This window comes from Setaria viridis, chromosome 3 (genome assembly GCF_005286985.2).
Source record: "Setaria viridis chromosome 3, Setaria_viridis_v4.0, whole genome shotgun sequence".
Lineage (NCBI taxonomy): Eukaryota > Viridiplantae > Streptophyta > Magnoliopsida > Poales > Poaceae > Setaria > Setaria viridis.
Genome location: NC_048265.2, coordinates 23,619,546 through 23,640,948, shown reverse-complemented (window position 1 = coordinate 23,640,948; position 21,403 = coordinate 23,619,546). Strand labels below are relative to the sequence as shown.

The following is a 21,403-nucleotide window of genomic DNA, read 5'->3' as shown; positions in this document are numbered from 1 at the left end:
ATAATTTTTTTTTGTGTATTTTAAATTTAAAACAGACTGTAATTTGTCCAAAATTCTAACAAACATGACGTGCACGGGTGCACGTTCTCGAGGTCGAGGGTCCTCCGGACTTGAATAGTGCGGAATGCGTGTTCCAATTTGGTTAGTTTGAGTTTGAGTAGGACACGCATTAGAGCGTCAAAAACATTTCAATCAGGACCGGTTTATTCAAAGGGAATCTATCTTCCTGACTCGCTGGTCTCATAAATAGGTGTTATTTTTATCTATATCTATATCTATACCTAATATTAAAGCGAGTAACGTCTCTGCTCTAATTTTGCAAAAAAAAATCCTAATGTTTGATGAAATCAACCCGCAATCCAATTCTGAATATAGAGGGAGCTCGGTTGGAAAAAAGAGGAAAGCGAGGGGGCCAAAGGGGAAAGAGCTCCCTCGTCCCCCTCCCCTCCCTCGGGGGATCGAGATGCTGCCGCTCCGTCCAGCTCTGGGGCTAGCGCCGCCCGGCAGCAGCACCAGAACTGGACTGGCCGGTTCCCACCGACGCCCCCCTGCGCTTTTATTAGCCGGATTTGCCAAAACCCTTGGCAATCACGATGTTTTACGAGCGCGGAGGCGGTGGTGGGCGCGGCCGCGGGAGGGGCCATGGTGGCGGCGATGGCGGAAGAGGAGGCGGGTACGGCGGTCGCGGAGGAGGCGGGTACGACGGGGGCCGTGGAGGCGGCGGCTACCACGGCCCGCCTCGCGGAGGCGGATATGGCGCTAGAGGGCGTGGCCCCGGCGGTGGTGGCAGACAGGCGTACGCCCCCTGCGGTGGGTGCCGCCGCCGGGTTTGGGGAGAGGTCGCGGCGGCGGAGCGGAGTACGTCCCCGTCACCAGGGCTACCACGCCAGCGCTTGCATCAATGGGGATCGCGCCCAAGGACAAGGCGGCACCGAGCGCGTTAGGGTCCGTCGGTAAGCGCTTCTTCGGATTTACTCGTGCGAATCGCGCAGCTCATTACTTCGTTATTACATTGTTCTTAGTGTTCACAAAATTAAGGTTTCGTCAAGGCTGCCTGGAATACTCTGTTTTCTTTGCATGCTATGCGCGTTTCTCCACGGCGGGTCGACGATAGATTAGGCGCCGCTTATCATGTGGAATTTACCGTCTTGCGATTGCAATTCTCGCTGCCTGCCTGCTGGTTCGTGCTCACGATCTAGATTAGAGTACAACCCCATGATTTTTGGTTTCTGAATCGAGGTTTAGCATTGTGGATTAGATGAGTGCTCCAAGCTTGTGGATCGAGTTTTAGATTCAATAGTGGAGGATCTCTCTTAATGATAATAGCTGTTCATCGGTTTTTGATGCATTAGTGGTCAGCTTTATGCTGTAACTGTCTGTGTTTATATGACTCGTTTATGTCTTTGCTCGATGAGGTCCCAGCAGTACTGCTTTATGTCTTTTGTGACTGGTGATACATCTGGTCACTTTAGTTTCCCTTCGATTAGCCAGTAATCTATTAATTTTCCATTTTGTTTTTGTGCCTGCTTGCTTGTCCAGTGAGTAGTCTTCTTTTGCCGGTAGCTCAGCATTTTTTCCTCAGTTGCCCATGTATTTTTGGACCTCTCCTGTTAAGGCCTGTTTGGATATCCTGTGTTAAAGTTTTAACACTCTTAAATAGAGGACATGTTTGGATACCCTATGTTAAAATTTAACAAGTGTTAAAGTTTTAACAGTCTCAAATAGAGTGCTAAAGTTTAACACATTGGGGTGTTTGGATGATGTGTTAAACTTTAACACCTTTGGTGGGAAATGACTCCATTGCCCCCTCATTTATAGCCGACGGAGAGAGAGGGAGGAGAGAGAAGGGGTAACCTGGGAAAAAGTGGAGAAAGGGACCACTTTTAACACATTTAGCAAGTTTTAACACCCCCTCCATGTGTTTATGAAAAATGGGGTGTTAAACTTTAACACCCCACTTTTAACACAAGTGTTTGGATAGGAAAGTGTTAAAAGTGGGGTGTTAAACTTTAACACCCCCTTCCCAAACAGGACCAGAGTGCTAAAGTTTAATACACTGGGGTGTTTGGACGGCGTGCTAAATTTTAGCACCCTTGGTGGGAAATGACTCCACTACCTCCTCATTTATGGCCGATGGAGAGAGAGGGAAGAGAGAGAAGGGGGCAATGTGGGAAAAAGTGGAGAAGGGGACCACTTTTAACAAGTTTAACAACTTTTAACACCTCTTGAGGTGTTTATAAAATTGGGGGTGTTAAACTTTAACACTCTTTTAACACATGTGTTTGGGAGGCAGTGTGATAAAAATGTATTAAAAGTGGGGTGTTAAAGTTTAACACCCCTTATCCAAATAGGGCCTTAGTCATTCTGCTTCCTTCTTGTTGAATAATTAAGAGGATACACATGACATGGAAAAAATAAGAATGGGAAAAAACATCTGGAGGGTAGTCTTTTTTCCCTAGACATTGAGTACTGCAAATTTTGGAGGGACATGAGGTGTGTCATCGAAAGTTGAAAAGTATCCTCACAATTTTCCTCCTTAGCAGTTGCAACCTTCTGGGCAGACCTTTTAACTTTCTTGTTGGAATAAAAAATATTTTAATTTAATGGGTATTTGAGTTGAAGGAAATAATTAAGTTAAAATTCTTTTGATTTTGTATTAAATGCGTAGACATCCAATAAGTAGAATAAAAATTTAGTGATGAAAATAAAAAATATTATTAATTTGAAAAACTAAATTGAGCTTTTACTACAACGTAGCAATGCACGGTCATTTTGCTAAATTGAGCTTTTACTACAACGCAGCAATGTACGGTCATTTTGCTAGTTTACAGTAAAAAGAGGTGAGTTTTGTTATTTCAAGTGAACAGAGTATCGTAGCCACGTCGAAAGCCAAGCAAGCGCAAAAAGAAATCCAAATGATCCCAAATCACTCACCTCCGAGACAACGAAACAAAGCAAAGCGCTTTGATCTTTTCAAACAGACCCAACAATTTTCGAAAAACAACTAAAGCAGTTTTTTTTTAAAAAACAACTAAAGGAAAACATACTAGTAAGACTTCTAAATTCTGAAGCGCTGAATCTTTGACCAGTTGACCAACTAGTTGACCAGTTGACCAACCAGCCGATGAAAACATTCACTGACATGTGGTCCAACCGTCCAAGCTTCTCAAGAAGAAACCGGAAAAGGGGAAGAATCCGCCGTCCGCGTCGGCCGGAGCGGCAGCCGGTCGGAGCAGCTTCACGTCACGAGGTAGATGGGCATCGCCGGAGCGCCTCCACCTGCTCTTCCAGCGCCAGCGCCACCGCCGCCGAGGCTAGCGGACCTGAGGCTGACGTAGGGCACCGCATCCGCCGCGGCACCGAGCTCAGCGGCGGCCAGGCGGCCGGACCGCATGGCGGGCGCCCAGCACGTGCACGCGGCCGGGCCGTCGTCCGCGCCACTATCGTCGCCGGCGAGGTACAGCGGCACGGTGGCCGAGGCTGAATATCCGTAGTGGGGTGGAGCTGGAGCCGCAGCGGAGCTGGAGGAGTCGGAGGAGGAGGGGCGCTTGAAGAGGAGGAGCGCGGCGGAGGCGGCCGAGCTCCACCACCGGTGGCGCCGCCGCGGCTGCTGCTGCTGCTTCTGCAGGTGGTGGTGGTGCTTCTTGGAGATGGGCTTCTGGAGCTTGAACCGAGCCGACTCCAGCGGCGGCGGCTGGTGGCGCCTGCTGCTCGACGACGGCCGCTTCGCCTCACGCTGAGACCGAGAGAAACCGTACGCACAGCACGTCAGCACGTTTACAAGAATCCGAGATGGAATTTGAGGAGCTGGAAGTGGGATGCGTAGAGATCTGACCTGTGGGAAGAAGCCGACGAGCTGCGGGTCGAAGCCGTAGTCGCTGAAGTGGTCCGGCTCGCCGGCGGCGGACGCCGGGAACGGGAAGACGGGCGCCGCGGCAGCGCCCACGGCCGCCGCTCGCTTCTTCCCCATCGCGACCGACACTTCCCCGTTTCGTCCTCTGACCAGCTACGACGCCGGCTGCTCTGTTACGAAGGGAAATTAAGAAATGGAGCCTCGGGGAGGATTGAAACAAAACAAGGAACTGTCTCTGGGATTTGGAAAACAAAGATTAGAAGCCAGCGGAAGCTGCGATCTCGCTGTACGTTTCTTGGAAGAACTCGCTGCGATGGCAGTTTTAATCGTGTCTAGGGAGAGGCGCGGATGTTTGGGGAGGCGGGCAAGCTCGATGAGCGAGCTGGGAAGCGAGTGATGATTTTGGTGGCCTGGTGGTGCCGGGCGCGGGCAAAGCCACCGGCCAAAGTGACCGTTGCAGCAGCAACTGCTCCCACCCACGCGCGGTCCCCGTGAGCGCGCCTCATCAATGGCAGCGGCGCTCGCCGCTCCCCGGGCCCTCTCTCGCTGCCCTTCCTTTTCAGGCCTTTTTACCACACACTTCCTCGCCTGTTCGCTCCCTCGGCTAATTAAAAAGTCTGTAAAAAAGGTGAGGCTGCCTGTCTCTTCCTCTTTTTGACCACCCAACCGGCATGCCGACAATGTACCAGCAGTGCACTCTGCAAAAGGCCCCGCCACGCGGGATGCATGCGTTTTCCAAGATTAAGGGGGTGTTTAGTTCCTCCACCTAAAGTTTAGCCTTTAGGCCTGTTTGGATACACCCTCATAAATTTTAAGACTTCACTTTTAGGTCACTTTTAGGACTTGTGCATCCAAACTGGTGTCATAAAAGTGCATTCATAATGTTTAGAGGTGATCTTTTCATTAGGAGGACCAAACCATCATAATGGGTCATTTTTTCTCATAAGAGTGGTCCCCAACCCATCCTTTACCCCTGTTACCCCTCCCCTTCTCTCTCCACGGTCGCACCCTATCCTCCCCCGCTCTTCTCCCGCACAGCGCATCTGCGCCGCCTCCTCCTCCCTCCGCCGCCGCCTCCTCCTCCCTCCTCCCTCCGCCCTCCCCGTACTCCTTCCACCGCCGCCATCCCCTTCCGGGGCCGGATCTACGCTGCCGCCCTCTCCTCCCTTGGCCGCCGCCTCCTACTCTCGCCGCCTCGTCCACCTTTCCCCGCCGCCATCTCATCCGGTCGTCGCCTCCTCCCTTCGCCGCCGCCTCCTTCCCTCGCCGCCTCGTTCCCATTTGGCCGCCGCCTCGTCTCCATTTCCCCGCCTCCTCCCCATTTCGCCGCCGCCTCCTTCCCTCGGCGCCTCGTCCCCATTTTCCCGACGCCTCCTCCCCAGTTCCCCGCCGCGTCCTCCCCATTTCCCGCCGCCTCATCCCCATTTCCCCGCCGCCATCTCCACAAGATCCACAATTTCCTCAACCCCTCCAGTCCTCCGCCGTTCTTGAGTTCCGTCGTGTCCTAATGGCGGGCAACGACGACGATGGATTGGAGGATTTGTTCCCCCAGCCCGATCCACAAATTCCCCCCCTGCCAAATCGATTTTTTCTCTCAGTCCGAGTCTTCCAGTGCTCCCCGTCACGGCTTGGAGAACTTGGACCTCAATTCCCAGGCTGAGGAGTACGCAGATCTGAGCATATACTCAGAGTACTTTCGGGGAGATAAGGTTCCCCGGGGCCGCGGTAGCCGTACTCTTGGCTTACGCGCGGCTCGCAGTAGTGGTGGGGGCAGCAAAGGGGCCGGCGGGAGCAAAGGGGTCGGCGGGAGCAGAGGGACCGGCACGAGCAGAGGGGCCGGCGGCAACAAAGGGCCGGCGGCACCACAGGACCTGGCGGCAGCAAGGCGGCCAGCTCCAGTCAAGGTGCAGGCGGCAGCAGGATGGCCGGCGGCAGCAAGGGGCCTGGTACCAGAGGTGGAGTAGGCCGTGCAAGATCATTGTTTCGCGGTGGTGGTTCTGGCAGTGCAAGTCGTGGAGGAGGCCATCGAGGTGGTGCTCGTGGTGGAGGAACTTCAGGCCCTCCAGAAGATGCTTTTGATGCCTATGAACACAATGTAGTTGATGATGCAGCTGTGGAAGTTGTGTTTCCTGCCTCAAAGGTAAAATCTGTGACTTGATAATATGAATTTAGGGTCCATTTAGAATTAGTGGTTGTGGAAGTTGTTCTGAAATTGTGAATTGTTTGAATTGTGACTTGATGCATGACAGCTTCATGAATTAGTGGCTAGATGAATTAGTGGCTAGATGAATTAGTGGCTTCATGAATCTGTGACTTACCGAAATTGTGACATGCTGAAATTGTTAGATGTTGAATTTGTGAGTTCCTGAAAATGTTGCTTCATGTATTAGTGGCTTCATGTATTCTGTCTAGATAAATTCATTAAGTAGTTGCTGAAATAGTTAACTATTTCATACCTGAATTAGTGACATGTATTACTTTGTTGATTGCTATTTGTGTGTTGCCTTGAAATTCACTGTTCTTTATCCAATAGATTAAAAATGACAAAGCACAGTGGACAGAAAGGAATACTGGAATATTATGTGATTTGTCAGTTGAGCAAATTAGAGAAGGAAACTGTCTCAAAGGCAACATGTCCACTAGAGGGTTGAAGATAATTCAGCAAAAGTACTACATGGCTACTGGTTTGAAGCATGATCTTGGACAGTTTAGGAATAGAAGAGATCAATTGAAAAGGTTATATACCTTTTGGAAAAGCCTACAGAAGGAATCAGGTCTAGGTAGAAATTCAGATGGGACAGTGCTAGCTCCAAATTGGTGGTGGGATTTACACACAGAGGTGAGAGATAAATTTTGTACTAACACTTTAATTTCCAGGATGTAGTGCTCCTGACTTAGAATGACATGTGACTTGCAGAAACGTCCTGATTTGAGGAAGTTGTAGCATGGTGCTCCAGAGTACTTAGATCAGTTGGAAGAAATGTTTCATGAAACTGCAGTTGATGGAAGCACAGCATACATTCCAGAAGTGGAGGAGGAGGAAGAAGAAGATGGTGAAGATGATGACATTGGAGACCCTTCAGTTGGTGGAGATGTAACGCCCGTAAAAATCTACCAATTAAATCACTCGTTAAAAATGCATTCCAAAATTTTTCCGACTGCTGAGCTCCGTCAAATCTTTTCCCTTCCGTCGGACCCGCCGTCCCGGCCCCGGCTCGTCAACCCTCTTTTTCCGCCCCCGTAATTTTCGCCGCGTGCCCGTCAAGTCCATCACGCGTGCCGTCAAATTCCGCAATTTCCGCCGACTCCCTCTTTCCCTTTCTCCCTTTTTCCCTCTCTTCCTTCTTTCTCCTTCTCCTTTCTCCTCCTCCTTTCTTTTTCTCTTTCCCTCTCTCTCCCTTCCTTCTTCTCCTTCCTGCGGCTGGTACCTTTTCCTTTTTCTCTCTAGCATCCGGCGCTCGGCGCCTTGCCCCTGGAGCCGAACCCCACCGCGCGTGCGCCGGGCCCACCTGCCTCGGGCCGGGCGCTTGACCGCACCGGAGTGCGCGCCGCCTACTGCCTGCCCACGCGCGCCTGCTGCCCGCACCCGCGCCGCGCTCGCGTCGCCCCGCGCCCGCGCCCGCGTTGCCCCGCCTGCCGCGCCCGCACCCGCGCCAGCGCGCCCGAGCCCGCCGCGATGTGCCGCTCCGCCGTACCGCGCCACTCGCTTGCGCCCGTGCCGCGCCGCTCGCCGGTCCCGCCCACGCGCACGACCGCGCCGTGTCAACCGAGCCGCGTCGTCCGCTCCGCGCCAAGGCACCGTCCCGTCGCCGCTCCTGTGGCCGGCCCGCCCGCCGGTCACCGCACGCCGCCCCTCCCAGCGCGCCTCCCCACGCCGGTCGCCGCCCCTGCTCCCTCCCCTCGTCGACCGAGCCCACGCCATCCACGAGCTCCGCTACTCCGGCACGCCACCGGCCGGAGGACCGATTGCCATCATTGCCGACTGCACACCGCCCCTCCCGTCGCCTATAAAAGGGGGGCCAAGGCCGGCCATCCTCATCATCATCTCGCAACACCCCAGCTCACCGCCCCTGCGCCACCCGCCGCCGCTGCCAGGAAACCGCCGCCTCCCTGCCACTGCCGGTCCCCTTCCCCTCGCCCCGGCCACCAATCGACCGAGGTGACCCCTCAAATGGGTTCCCCACCCTCTCCTTCCTCTTCCCAGCCACTCGGCCTTGCCGCCGGTGGGCCAAGCCGGTCGGGCCGCCGCCGGCCGTAACCCCCCCTCCTCCTCTGTTCTGGATCCTAGGAAAGAAGGAGGAAGAAGGAAATAGGATTTCGATCTGCCCCTCGGGTTCCTCCTATTTACAACCCGGTCCCTCCACCTCTCTCCAGGGATTTCCACAAATGAGCCCTCCCACTTTTTAGAGAAATTACAAATAGGCCCTCGGTTTTCACAGTTCAGTCCTAAATATTGTTTTGAAACCCAAACCTCCCTTTAACCCGTCATTTCATGTGCCAAATTTCCTCAAATCGATCCCAAATTCGACCACGGCCTCCTCTCATATATTCCTGCCGAGGCATAGCAAAATTTCATGAAAATACCCCTCCTACCTATTTTCCGTTCATATTTCCTTTTCGGAGCTCAACGGGTAAAATCTTTTTCCTTTTTATTTATTGTGTGCTCGTTTGTGTGTGCCGTAAATCGCGGAGTACCCGAGGAGGAGCGCGAGGAGGAGTTCGACCGCGAGCCCGAGCCCGAGGACCAGTACCGCGAGCAGGAGCTCCCGGAAGGCTTTGAGAACGGCAAGTCCAATCTCACCCTTTGATGCATATTTAATACCCAGTTTTTCAGACACAACCTATTGGCCTGTTTTATAAAATGCATATTGTTTTATAGCAAGACATGGTTGGATAGCCACCCCTTGATTGTTATGATTATTCCTTGTCCCATATTTATCTCTAAATATGAGTTGCTCTGTTTAGATGATAAATACTGCTAGAATTCTTAGGAACTCATTATCCAAATTCAATCATGACTACATCTATTTATTCGGAAAATAAATGTGTGAGTATGTTCAACTGAGGTGTTGGGTTTTCGGGTGTAAAGAGAGGTGGTGGATGAGATGGATGGGCGTTTCTTGTGTGGAATGCCGGATTGTTGGGCTCGTACCTTAGTGGTTGAGCAGAGTTGGGAGATATCCATCTTGTCATGGCTAAGGACCAAGTTGATGTGTCATCCTGCCTAATTCTATCATCGTGCAACCACTCGACCGTTGTATGGGCAACGGCTTAGCATAAACCCCACTAGCTAAACTGCTAGGCTTCAGGTGTGCTGGTGAGCAACGGGGGCCCTTGGAAAAGGACTAAGCTCTTGTTGACTTAGGTCCCGGTTTCGGCCCCATGGATGGGTTGCTAACCCCTTGGGTGCTTCCGTGTTGACTAGTCAGTGTTGGCTAAGGTGGGTAATTGCTTTGTTAGGATCCGTACCGTCACTAAGGTGATCGTGATACGGTACCCTACTTGTGGGAAAAGTGTACAACCTCTGCAGAGTTAAAACCTATCCGGGTAGCCGTGTCCACGGTATTGGATGAGTTACGGCTCGGTCACACAACTAGCTTTTGGGGGAGGACGGGTATTTACGGTGTGTGTGTGTGTGCGTGGGATTTTGGAAGTGTCCGGTAGTTGTGCCGTGCGCTACGACGGACGGGGAGTCCGGTAGCGATAAAACTTGGATCCTTTGTGTAGGATCAACCCCTCTTGATATATCGTTTCTAAAGAAAATGTCTTTATGAAAATTCTTTAAAATGAAACCCTGCATATGTCAAAAATTCAGCTTTATTGCAAATAAACCTTAGCTATATCCTTGTTGATTCATATGCATATTCTTGTTGTATCCCCCTCCGTGGATGGGGTTGGACTTACTGAGTACTTTTGTACTCACCCTTGTGTTGTTGCTTCAGAGGAGGATCCGGACTTCGCCGCCGAGGACTTCGAGTAGTAGGTTGCGTCTGCACCCAACGCTGCCTGCGGTGTTGGCCCTTTTGCAGGATGCTTCCGCTGACGCATAGTTCCGATTGCAGCCCGGAGTCTAACTGAACTGCAACTTGGATTTGTATTGTTATCGCTTTAGTCTTGCTTTGGGTGTGGCTTGCCCACCCGCTCCTTCGGGAATTGTACGGTTTCTGAACTATCTGTTGAATAAATGTGTTATCAGCCTCCTAGGACTGATAATTGGATCACATTTAGTCTCTACTTATGTGGGGACGCTTCAGGTGGTATCAGAGCCATCGTTGGCCATAGGACGTAACCATTAGGACCGGAAAAGCCTTTTTGACCAAATTAAATGATTTACAAAATTTCTTGCTACCTCTGCTCATTTGCAAAACTGATTTACACCCCGATTCTTTCCAGATGGCCGAAGAAGGTTGGATCAACAGCCATTGCCTGGAGGAGCCCGGTTTTCCCAGGTTGCTATTCGCCTGCATGGACCGCCTCGGGATTTACGAGCGTCCGGAGTACTCTAGCTGGGAGTATGAAGACCGTGGGACTCTCCGGTGCGAGATGACCATCTTTGTGGGCAGGAGCAGCCGCTTCCCCGACATTCAGCCTTGGAATGTGTCTGCCACTGGTTTCCGGCGGAAAGACACTTACCAGGCGGCAGCTCGGAAAGCCCTGCGCTACCTGTGCCAAATTTATGAGAGGCACATCGGACGCACACCGATGAGGTTCTACCCGCCTGTCAAGAAGAACCGCCCGGTTTGGCTGGCCCGGGTGAGGACTTTGGAAGGACGTGGACAGCGCGAGGATGACCCAACCATGCTCCATATGGCTGCCTATCTCCTCACTTTGGATGAACTCTACGATGAGCAGGCCGCCCATCTGAAGCAGCAGATCCGCAGAGCCGAGGACGCCGAGGTTATGGTGAGGAGGCTCCAGGTGAGATTGGCAGCAGCTGAAGCCCGAGCCGCGGCCGCCCAAAGCAATGAGGCCCTCGCCATCGAGGCCCTCAAAGAGGCCGAGGATCGGCACGCGCGGGCATTGAAGGAAGTCCACCACTCGAACCGCACAAGAAAGAAAATGCGGGTCGTGGAGGACGACGAGGCCCCAGTATTGGATGGAGTCCCTGTTGCCCAGGGGTCCGGAAAGCGGAAGAGCCCCGATGCCCCACCAGCACCACCGCCTTCGGAAAGGGACTCTGAGGTGGCCAATGGAGAAGCCTCGGAACCCCCTCCTGCAGGTGGGACCCTAAGAGACGAGGTGCTGGCCCTCCTTATTCCTCTAGAAGACCACTCCGCGCAGTGTGCAGATTCTTCCCGCGAGTAGAGTGCCCCACCCAGAGTTGTACTCCAGAAGCTGTCCCGAGTCTAGATTTGTACCCCCAGTTGTGTTGTTGTACCGGTCGTGTAGCACGTGTTTTGGCCCTACCCCAAGTGTTGTAACCGCCCCGGCAAAATAATAAAATCATTTGTGCTTGTTGTTTGTTAGTCTGTGTGCTTGTCGACAGGAGGTGGATTCTGTCTCTTTGAAAATTCGAATTAATTAACTAAACATCACCTTAATATCCAAACCAAAGTCTCATGAAAGTTCACTCAATCTGCAGATGCCTCCCAAGTGTGCCACCAGGACCTCCCCGAGTCAAGCACGTGCCACTCCTAGTGCAGAAAGACAGCTGGAAAGGCAGGGACCCCCACCAGTAGTGCACCATGAGGAGCAAGAGGTGAATCAGCCCGAGGGCAGGGGAGAGAGTCAAGTGGGAGCACAGGAGCCACCGCCCCCACCGGTCATTGATTTGGTACAAGTCATGAACAACCAGACCCTTCTGCTGGAAGCTTTGGCCAATGCCATCACCCACCAAAGGCCCCGCGGACAGGGCATGAATGAGAAACTGACAGACTTCCTCCGGACCAAGCCACCCACTTTTGGCGGGTCCATCAACCCTCTGGACGCAGATGACTGGCTGCGGGTCATTCAGAGGAAGCTAGAGCCATTCGGCTGTGAGAGCAGAGACAAGGTTCTCCTGGCTGCTCATCAGCTCACTGGGACTACTTTAGCTTGGTGGGAGAACTACTGCACAGCCGCCCAGGATGCCTCCACTATCACCTGGGATGAATTTGTGACAGAGTTCCGCCGCTATCACATTCCTGCGGCTACCATGAAGCGCAAGGCAGATGAATTCCGTGAACTGCGCCAAGGCAACAAGTCCGTGGAAGAGTACACCTATCAGTTCATGGAGTTGGCCCGCTATGCTCCAGAAGAAGTAGATAAGGATGAGAAGAAGCAAGACATGTTCAAGAAGGGTTTGAGCGCAGAACTGAGGACCCTGCTTACTCCTCAAATCTACCCTGACTTCAACACTCTGATGAACATGGCCATCCTGACTGAGAGGGCCAAGGCAGATGAAAGGAGGGACAACAAGCGCCGGTTCCTGGACAGCAAGGCCCACCAGCAGGACAGGTTCCAGAAACCAAGGAGCTTTGGTCACCCCATGCCCAGGTCCCAAGCTCCCATGCAGTACCGGACCCAGTCTCAAGCCTCCGGTTCCCATCAGAATAATGCCCCATTCAGAAGCCAAAACCTTGTCAAGGCCCCACAGAACAGCGCCAGTCAAGTCACCAACAACGGCAGGGCATGCTTCAACTGCCGTGAGCCAGGGCATTTCATTGCCAACTGCCCCTACGCCAACAAGCCCGCTGCATTGGCCTTCTCCAACGCAGTGACTGGACCGAGGGCAGCAGTGTCAGGAGCCAACCGTGTTCCCGTCCGCAGAAACAACCCCGGCAACAACAACAACAGCCAGTAGATGAGGCAGCCCCAGCAGTCGTTTGGACGAGCCCGCGTCAACCACATCAGCGCGCAAGAGGCTCAGGAAGCTTAGGGTGTTGTACTCGGTGAGTTTCTAGTCAGCTCAGTTTTGGCAACAATACTCTTCGATTCTGGAGCATCACATTCATTTATATCATCAAGCTTTGTCGATAAGCACCACATACCTACAGTACTACTAAAGGTACCCCTAATAACCCGGACGCCTGGAGCCAACATCCAGTGTCGACTAGGCTGTTCCCGAGTAAGGATCAATTTAAGTGGGGTACAATTCCTAGCGGACTTAGTAGTACTTGAGTCTAAGGGGATAGATGTGATCCTTGGAATGGATTGGCTAAGCCTACATGATGGGCACATAGGATGTGCTGATAAGGTAGTGCGCCTAATTAACCAGGATGGTGTACCAGTGACCTGTCATACCCGGGGAAGTGGGCCCGACCCAATGGTTTTTAGCATGGAAGCCAAGGCCATAGAAGGAGTCCCGGTAGTGAATGGATACCCGGATGTCTTTCCGGAGGAACTACCTGGAATGCCCCCGGACAGGGATATAGAGTTTGTGATCGACCTTATCCTTGGAACCTCCCCTATAGCCAAGAGGCCCTATAGAATGGCAGCATCTGAGTTAGCAGAGCTGAAGAAACAGTTAGGTGAACTGCAACAGAGTGGCTTTATCAGACCTAGCTCATCCCCGTGGGGAGCCCCAGTGCTCTTTGTTAAGAAGAAAGACGGAAGCATGAGGATGTGCGTGGATTATCGCGCACTAAATGAGGTCACCATCAAGAATAAATACCCCCTTCCCAGAATAGATGACCTATTTGACCAGTTGAAAGGAGCCAAGTATTTCTCCAAAATAGATTTGAGATCAGGGTACCACCAGCTCAAGATCAAGGAAAGTGATATCCCGAAGACAGCTTTTGTTACCCGATATGGCCAATTTGAATTCACAGTGATGTCCTTTGGACTAACCAATGCTCCTGCTTATTTCATGAATCTCATGAACAAGGTGTTTATGGAGGAGTTAGACAAGTTTGTTGTGGTCTTTATCGACAACATACTTATTTACTCCAAGAGTGTCTAAGAGCATGAGCAACATCTACGAGTAGTGCTGGAGAAATTGAGAGCCCACCGACTTTATGCTAAATTCAGTAAATGTGAATTTTGGCTAGAGAAGGTGGCATTTCTTGGTCACATTTTGACCGCAGAAGGAGTAGCAGTCGATCCCGAGAAAGTTGAAGCCGTCTCCAACTGGCAGCAACCCACCAATGTTAGTGAGATCAGGAATTTTCTTGGTTTAGCTGGGTATTATCGGAGGTTTATTGAAGGATTCTCTAAGATAGCCCGACCCATGACAAAGCTACTTAGGAAGGACAAGAAATTTAATTGGACAGAGTCATGTGAGAGGAGTTTTCAGGAACTGAAAAGAAGATTGACGACCGCCCCAGTGTTAACCCTACCGGATATCCAGCGGGACTTCGTCATTTATTGTGATGCTTCCCGACAAGGGTTAGGGTGTGTCCTGATGCAGGATGGGAAGGTAGTAGCATATGCCTCCCGCCAACTTAAGCCCCATGAACAAAATTACCCCACCCATGATTTGGAATTTGCAGCCGTAGTGCATGCCCTCAAGATCTGGAGGCACTACTTAATCGGGAACAAGTGTGAGATCTACACGGACCACAAGAGCCTAAAATATATCTTCACCCAACCAGATCTGAATTTAAGGCAAAGAAGATGATTAGAGTTGGTCAAGGATTATAATCTGGAAATTCACTACCACCCCGGTAAGGCCAATGTGGTAGCGGATGCGCTAAGCAGGAAATCCTATGGGCAGATCCGACCCAAAGACCCCCACCTACAAGAAGAAATGGCCCGATTAAATGTACATATCATCCCTCAGAATACCAGCCGCAAGCTAAGTGTTCAACCGACCCTGGAAGAAAGGATCCGAGAGGCCCAAGGCTCGGACCCGGACCTGGTGAGGATTCGCAGGCAAACCGGAGAAAATAAAGCCCCGGACTTCAGAGTGGATGAAAAGGGAACCTTGTGGTACAAGGATAGGATTTGTGTGCCCGGGCAAACCATCATGGATGAGGCCCATAACTCAGCATATTCCATCCACCCGGGATCCACCAAGATGTACATGGACTTAAAGCAGAAATATTGGTGGAATGGGATGAAGACGGACATAGCCCAGTTCGTCGCTCATTGCGATATTTGCCAAAGGGTTAAGGCCGAACATCAGAAACCAGCCGGTTTACTGCAACCACTACCCATTCCAGTTTGGAAATGGGACGAGATTGGCATGGATTTTGTAGTGGGATTGCCCAAGACTCAAAAAGGGAATGATTCCATATGGGTGATAGTGGACCGACTCACTAAAGTTGCCCACTACCTACCCGTACGGACCACCTATGGTGGAGAAAAGCTAGCTCGGCTCTATGTGGACAACATAGTGAAGTTGCATGGTGTGCCTAGCAGAATTGTTTCGGATAGAGGGACCCAATTTAGCTCTAGATTCTAGAAGAGTCTGCATAAGGCTATGGGCACCAAACTGGACTTTAGTTCAGCTTATCACCCCCAGACCGATGGCCAAACAGAGAGAGTAAATCAGATCATGGAAGACATGTTGAGGGCATGTGTTCTTACTTATGGCAAGGACTGGGAACAGAGTCTACCATATGCAGAGTTCTCATATAACAACAGTTATCAAGCCAGCTTAGGCATGTTACCATTTGAGGCTCTCTATGGGAGAAAGTGCAGGACCCCGTTGATGTGGTCGGAAGTAGGAGAGCGCACCCTAGTGGGACCCGCCTTTATTAAAGAAGCAGAAGAGCGAGTGGCTGAAATACGAGAGAAGTTGAAAGCAGCACAGTCTAGACAGAAAAGCTACTCAGATAAAAGAAGACGAGAGTTGATTTTCAGTGAGGGGGACTTCGTGTACCTTAAGGTCTCTCCGATTCGAGGTACCCGAAGGTTCCAAGTGCAAGGAAAGTTGGCCCCTCGGTATATTGGACCATACAAGGTGTTCAAAAGAGTCGGAGCGGTAGCATACCGTATTCAGCTGCCCGAAGAAATGTCGGACATCCACCCGGTATTCCATGTGTCCCAGCTAAGAAAATGCCTAAGAGTGCCAGAAGAGCAAGTACCGGTGGAAACCATAGATTTGCAGAAGGATCTGCGGTATCAGGAGGTACCCGTTAAGATTCTAGACACCGTCACCAGAAGGACAAGGAATTCAGTAGTGCGGATTTGCAGAGTCCAATGGAGTAGACATGGTGAAGAAGAAGCTACTTGGGAACGCGAGGATGCGTTAAAGAAGGAGTTTTCCCATCTATTCAGGATTCAGCCGAATCTCGAGGACGAGATTCAATTTAAGTGGGGTAGGTTTGTAACGCCCGTAAAAATCTACCAATTAAATCACTCGTTAAAAATGCATTCCAAAATTTTCCCGACCGCTGAGCTCCGTCAAATCTTTTCCCTTCCGTCGGACCCGTCGTCCCGGCCCCGGCTCGTCAACCCTCTTTTTCCGCCCCCGTAATTTTCACCGCGTGCCCGTCAAGTCCATCACGCGTGCCGTCAAATTCCGCAACTTTCGCCGACTCCCTCTTTCCCTTTCTCCCTTTTTCCCGCTCTTCCTTCTTTCTCCTTCTCCTTTCTCCTCCTCCTTTCATTTTCTCTTTCCCTCTCTCTCCCTTCCTTCTTCTCCTTCCTGCGGCTGGCACCTTTTCCTTTTTGTCTCTGGCACCCGGCGCTCGGCGCCTTGCCCCTGGAGCCGAACCCCGCCACGCGTGCGCCGGGCCCACCTGCCCTGGGCCGCGCGCTTGACCGGGCCGGAGTGCGCGCCGCGCTGCCGCCAGCACCGCGGCGCGCACCGCCCGCCCACGCGCGCTGCCGCCCGCACCCGCGCCGCGCCCGCGTTGCCCCGCCTGCCGCGCTCGCGCCGCACCGCTTCGCCTGTGCCCGCGCGCTGGCGTGCCCGCGCCCGCGCGCTAGTGCCGCCCCGCCGCGCCGTGCCGCGCTGCGTTGTGCCGCTTCGCCGTACCGCGCCGCTCGCCTGCGCCAGTGCCGCGCTGCTCGCCGGTCCCGCCCACGCGCACGACCGCGCCGCGTCAACCGAGCCGCGCCGTCCGCTCCGCGCCAAGGCACCGTCCCGTCGCCGCTCCTGTGGCCGGCCCGCCCGCCGGTCACCGCACGCCGCCCCTCCCAGCGCGCCTCCCCACGCCGGTCGCCGCCCCTGCTCCCTTCCCTCGTCGGCCGAGCCCATGCCATCCACGAGCTCCGCTACTCCGGCACACCACCGGCCGGAGGACCGATTGCCATCATTGCCGGCTGCACACCGCCCCTCCCGTCGCCTATAAAAGGGGGGCCAAGGCCGGCCATCCTTATCATCATCTCGCAACACCCCAGCTCACCGCCCCTGCGCCACCCGCCGCCGCTGCCAGGAAACCGCCGCCTCCCTGCCGCCGCCGGTCCCCTTCCCCTCGCCCCGGCCACCAATCGACCAAGGTGACCCCTCAAATGGGTTCCCCACCCTCTCCTTCCTCTTCCCAGCCACTCGGCCTTGCCGCCGGTGGGCCAAGCCGGCCGGGCCGCCGCCGGCCGTACCCCCCCTCCTCCTCTGTTCTGGATCCCAGGAAAGAAGGAGGAAGAAGGAAATAGGATTTCGATCTGCCCCTCAGGTTCCTCCTATTTACAACCCGGTCCCTCCACCTCTCTCCAGGAATTTTCACAAATGAGCCTTCCCACTTTTTAGAGAAATTACAAATAGGCCCTCGGTTTTCACAGTTCGGTCCTAAATATTGTTTTGAAACCCAAACCTCCCTTTAACCCGTCATTTCATGTGCCAAATTTCCTCCAATCGATCCCAAATTCGACCACGGCCTCCTCTCATATATTCCTGCCGAGGCATAGCAAAATTTCATGAAAATACCCCTCCTACCTATTTTCCGTTCATATTTCCTGTTCGGAGCTCAACGGGTAAAATCTTTTTCCTTTTTATTTATTGTGTGCTCGTTTGTGTGTGCCGTAGATCGCGGAGTACCCGAGGAGGAGCGCGAGGTGGAGTTCGACCGCGAGCCCGAGCCCGAGGACTAGTACCGCGAGCAGGAGCTCCCGGAAGGCTTTGAGAACGGCAAGTCCAATCTCACCCTTTGATGCATATTTAATACCCAATTTTTCAGACACAACCTATTGGCCTGTTTTATAAAATGCATATTGTTTAATAGCAAGACATGGTTGGATAGCCACCCCTTGATTGTTATGATTATTCCTTGTTGTCCCATATTTATCTCTAAATATGAGTTCCTCTGTTTAGATGATAAATACTGCTAGAATGCTTAGGAACTCATTATCCAAATTCAATCATGACTACATCTGTTTATTCGGAAAATAAATGTGTGAGTATGTTCAACTGAGGTGTTGGGTTTTCGGGTGTAAAGAGAGGTGGTGGATCAGATGGACGGGCGTTTCTTGTGTGGAATGCCGGATTGTTGGGCTCGTACCTTAGTGGTTGAGCAGAGTTGGGAGATATCCATCTTGTCATGGCTAAGGACCGAGTTGATGTGTCATCCTACCTAATTCCATCATCGTGCAACCACTCGACCGTTGTATGGGCAACGGCTTAGCATAAACCCCACTAGCTAAACTGCTAGGCTTAAGGTGTGCTGGTGAGCAACGGGGGCTCTTGGAAAAGGACTAAGCTCTTGTTGACTTAGGTCCCGGTTTCGGCCCCGTGGATGGGTTGCTAACCCCTTGGGTGCTTCCGTGTTGACTAGTCAGTGTTGGCTAAGGTGGGTAATGGCTTTGTTAGGATCCGTACCGTCACTAAGGTGATCGTGATACGGTACCCTACTTGTGGGAAAAGTGTACAACCTCTGCAGAGTTAAAACCTATCCGGGTAGTCGTGTCCACGGTATTGGACGAGTTATGGCTCGGTCACACAACTAGCTTTTGGGGGAGGACGGGTATTTATGGTGTGTGTGTGTGTGTGCATGGATTTTGGAAGTGTTCGACAGTTGTGCCATGCGCTACGACGGACGGGGAGTCCGGTAGCGATAAAACTTGGATCCTTTGTGTAGGATCAACCCCTCTTGATATATCGTTTATTAAGAAAATGTCTTTATGAAAATTCTTTAAAATGAAACCCTGCATATGTCAAAAATTCAGCTTTATTGCAAATAAACCTTAGCTATATCCTTGTTGATTCATATGCATATTCTTGTTGTATCCCCCTCCGTGGATGGGGTTGGACTTGCTGAGTACTTTTGTACTCACCCTTGTGTTGTTGCTTCAGAGGAGGATCCGGACTTTGTCGCCGAGGACTTCGAGTAGGAGGTTGCGTCTGCACCCAACGCTGCCTGCGGTGTTGGCCCTTTTGCAGGATGCTTCCCCTGACGCATAGTTCCAATTGCAGCCCGGAGTCCGACTGGACTGCAACTTGGATTTGTATTGTTATCGCTTTAGTCTTGCTTTGGGTGTGGCTTGCCCGCCCGCTCCTTCGGGAGTTGTACGGTTTCTGAACTATCTGTTGAATAAATGTGTTATCAGCCTCCTGGGACTGATAATTGGATCACATTTAGTCTCTACTTATGTGGGGATGCTTCAGGAGAGGACTGTGATGGTGAACCTGCCTCTTTCTATGACAGCCCAAAGAGCTCAAACACCAGGAAGAGGTCCAATGCAAGCACCAAATCAACTGCTACTAGCCCTCCAAAAAAATCAAGAAGCCGAATGATCACTGCTGTGACTAATTACTTCAACAGGCAATCAGAGAAGGATGATGTGACCCATAGTATTTTCAGGAATGTTGGTGCATCAATTGTCAAATTCACAGAAGATAAGAGGCAGAAGATGAACACCAATTCAGTGGCAGATGAAGTTAGGAGATGCCAACAGTTAGCACTTGATTGTGGTGCAAGGAAGGACAGTGTTGAAATGTTTGCTTGTTGGGACATATGCAAGGATAAATTCAACAGGGAATTCTTCTGCAACCTTGATGATGCAGAGGCTAGAATGGCTTTTTTGAAAAGATGTTTCAAGAAGGAGAACTTAGATTAGAATTTAGTAGTTAACTTATGTGGCTGTTTGAACCTTGAATTGTTGGTTTGTGAACATGTTATTTCGGCTGGTAGAACATGAATCTGTGCCGCTGTTTGAATTTATGATCATGTGAGATGTTTGATTTTGTGGTTGTTTCAATATGTGGTTGTTTGAATATGTGGCTGTTTGAGTACTGGACTATTTGATATTGTTGAACATGTTTGATTTTAGCTTGTGAACATGGCTCGGCTACAAAACTCATGTGCCTGTTATGGAGTTGTTTGACTAATGCATGCCTATTTTTTTTTGTAATGGTTAATTAGGATGATGGTGAAGGAGATTCTGACGATGAATTCATAAATATGGCATGCAAGTTCATGGAGATGGAAATCATACGTCGAAAGAGGAATCGAGAGGTTATGGAGTCCTCAATAATGCTTGGTATGCACTATGACACTTACTTCAACAAAGGGCCACCTAGAGTAGCCACTGTATCGGGCATAAAATGGGTGCAAGAGACACTATCAAATCCAACTTCATGCTACAACATGTTTAGGATGTCTTGCACTTTATTTCACCAACTTCATGACCTGTTGGTTGAGTCTTATGGTTTGAGGGGAACTAGAAAAATGTCAACGATGGAGGCTTTAGCTATGTTCTTATGGATAAATGGTGCACCCCAGTCACTAAGACAAGTTGCGGATCGGTTTGTAAGGTCATTGGAAACAATAAGCCGCACATTCGATTTGGTTTTGTCATGTGTTATTAGGCTAGCAGTAGATATAATTAGGCCAAAGGACCCTCAGTTCACAACAATTCACCAGAGGTTGAGAAACCCTAGATATGCTCCATATTTCAATAATTGCATAGGAGCTATAGATGGGACTCATGTACCAGTTGTGGTGCCAAGTAATAAGGTGGTGCAGCATACGGGCAGACATGGATATCCTACACAAAACGTGCTTGCCATTTGTGACTTCGACATGAGATTCACATTTGTTGTTAGTGGATGGCCTGGATCAGTTCATGATATGAGAGTATTCAGTGATGCCTTAAATAAATATGCTGACAAGTATCCACACCCTCCTCCAGGTACAACTTTGCTCACAAGATGTTTTGAAAATAATTTATATGCCAATATTGCTAACCATATTATCTATTAATTTGTAGAAAAGTTTTATCTAGTAGACTCTGGATATCCTAACCGCCCGGGGTATCTTGCACCATACAAAGGTACGAAGTACCACCTTCCTGAGTTCCGGAGTGGCCCAAATCCGAGAGGTATGAAGGAGACTTTTAATTACGCGCATTCATCACTTAGAAATGTTATTGAGAGGTCCTTCGGAGTTTTGAAGATGAAATGGAGGATTTTATTGGGAATTCCAAGTTTTCCAATTGAAAAGCAAAGAGCATGTATGGCACTTCACAATTTCATTAGGGAGAACGATAATGCGGATAGGGCCTTTCATATGTGTGATCGTGATGAAAATTTTGTTCCTTTGACCGAAGAATCAAGCATTGAAGGACATGAGGGAAATACCGAAGAGTCAGACGGAGATCAAAATATGAACGAATTTCGTGATAGTATAGCTAATGGTTTGTTCAATAGATTGTAGAGGTTTTGTATTTTTGAGTTGTAATGACAATGACGATGGACTATGCTTACTGTTTTTTGACATTCCACTAGAATTTAGTTGACAAAGGCGGCAG

General features: G+C 51.0%; 1 protein-coding gene across 1 annotated transcript; it reads right to left on the bottom strand.

The window, feature by feature from the left end:
- Window positions 1-2,824: 2,824 nt before the first annotated feature.
- LOC117847604 (uncharacterized) lies at window positions 2,825-4,571 on the bottom strand. The gene is made up of 2 exons (XM_034728831.2): window positions 3,836-4,571; window positions 2,825-3,736 (listed from the first exon to the last, which is right to left on the bottom strand). The coding sequence occupies exons 1-2, from the start codon at window positions 3,968-3,970 to the stop codon at window positions 3,239-3,241; spliced, it is 633 nt and encodes a 210-aa protein (XP_034584722.1). The 5' UTR covers window positions 3,971-4,571; the 3' UTR covers window positions 2,825-3,238.
- Window positions 4,572-21,403: the final 16,832 nt, after the last annotated feature.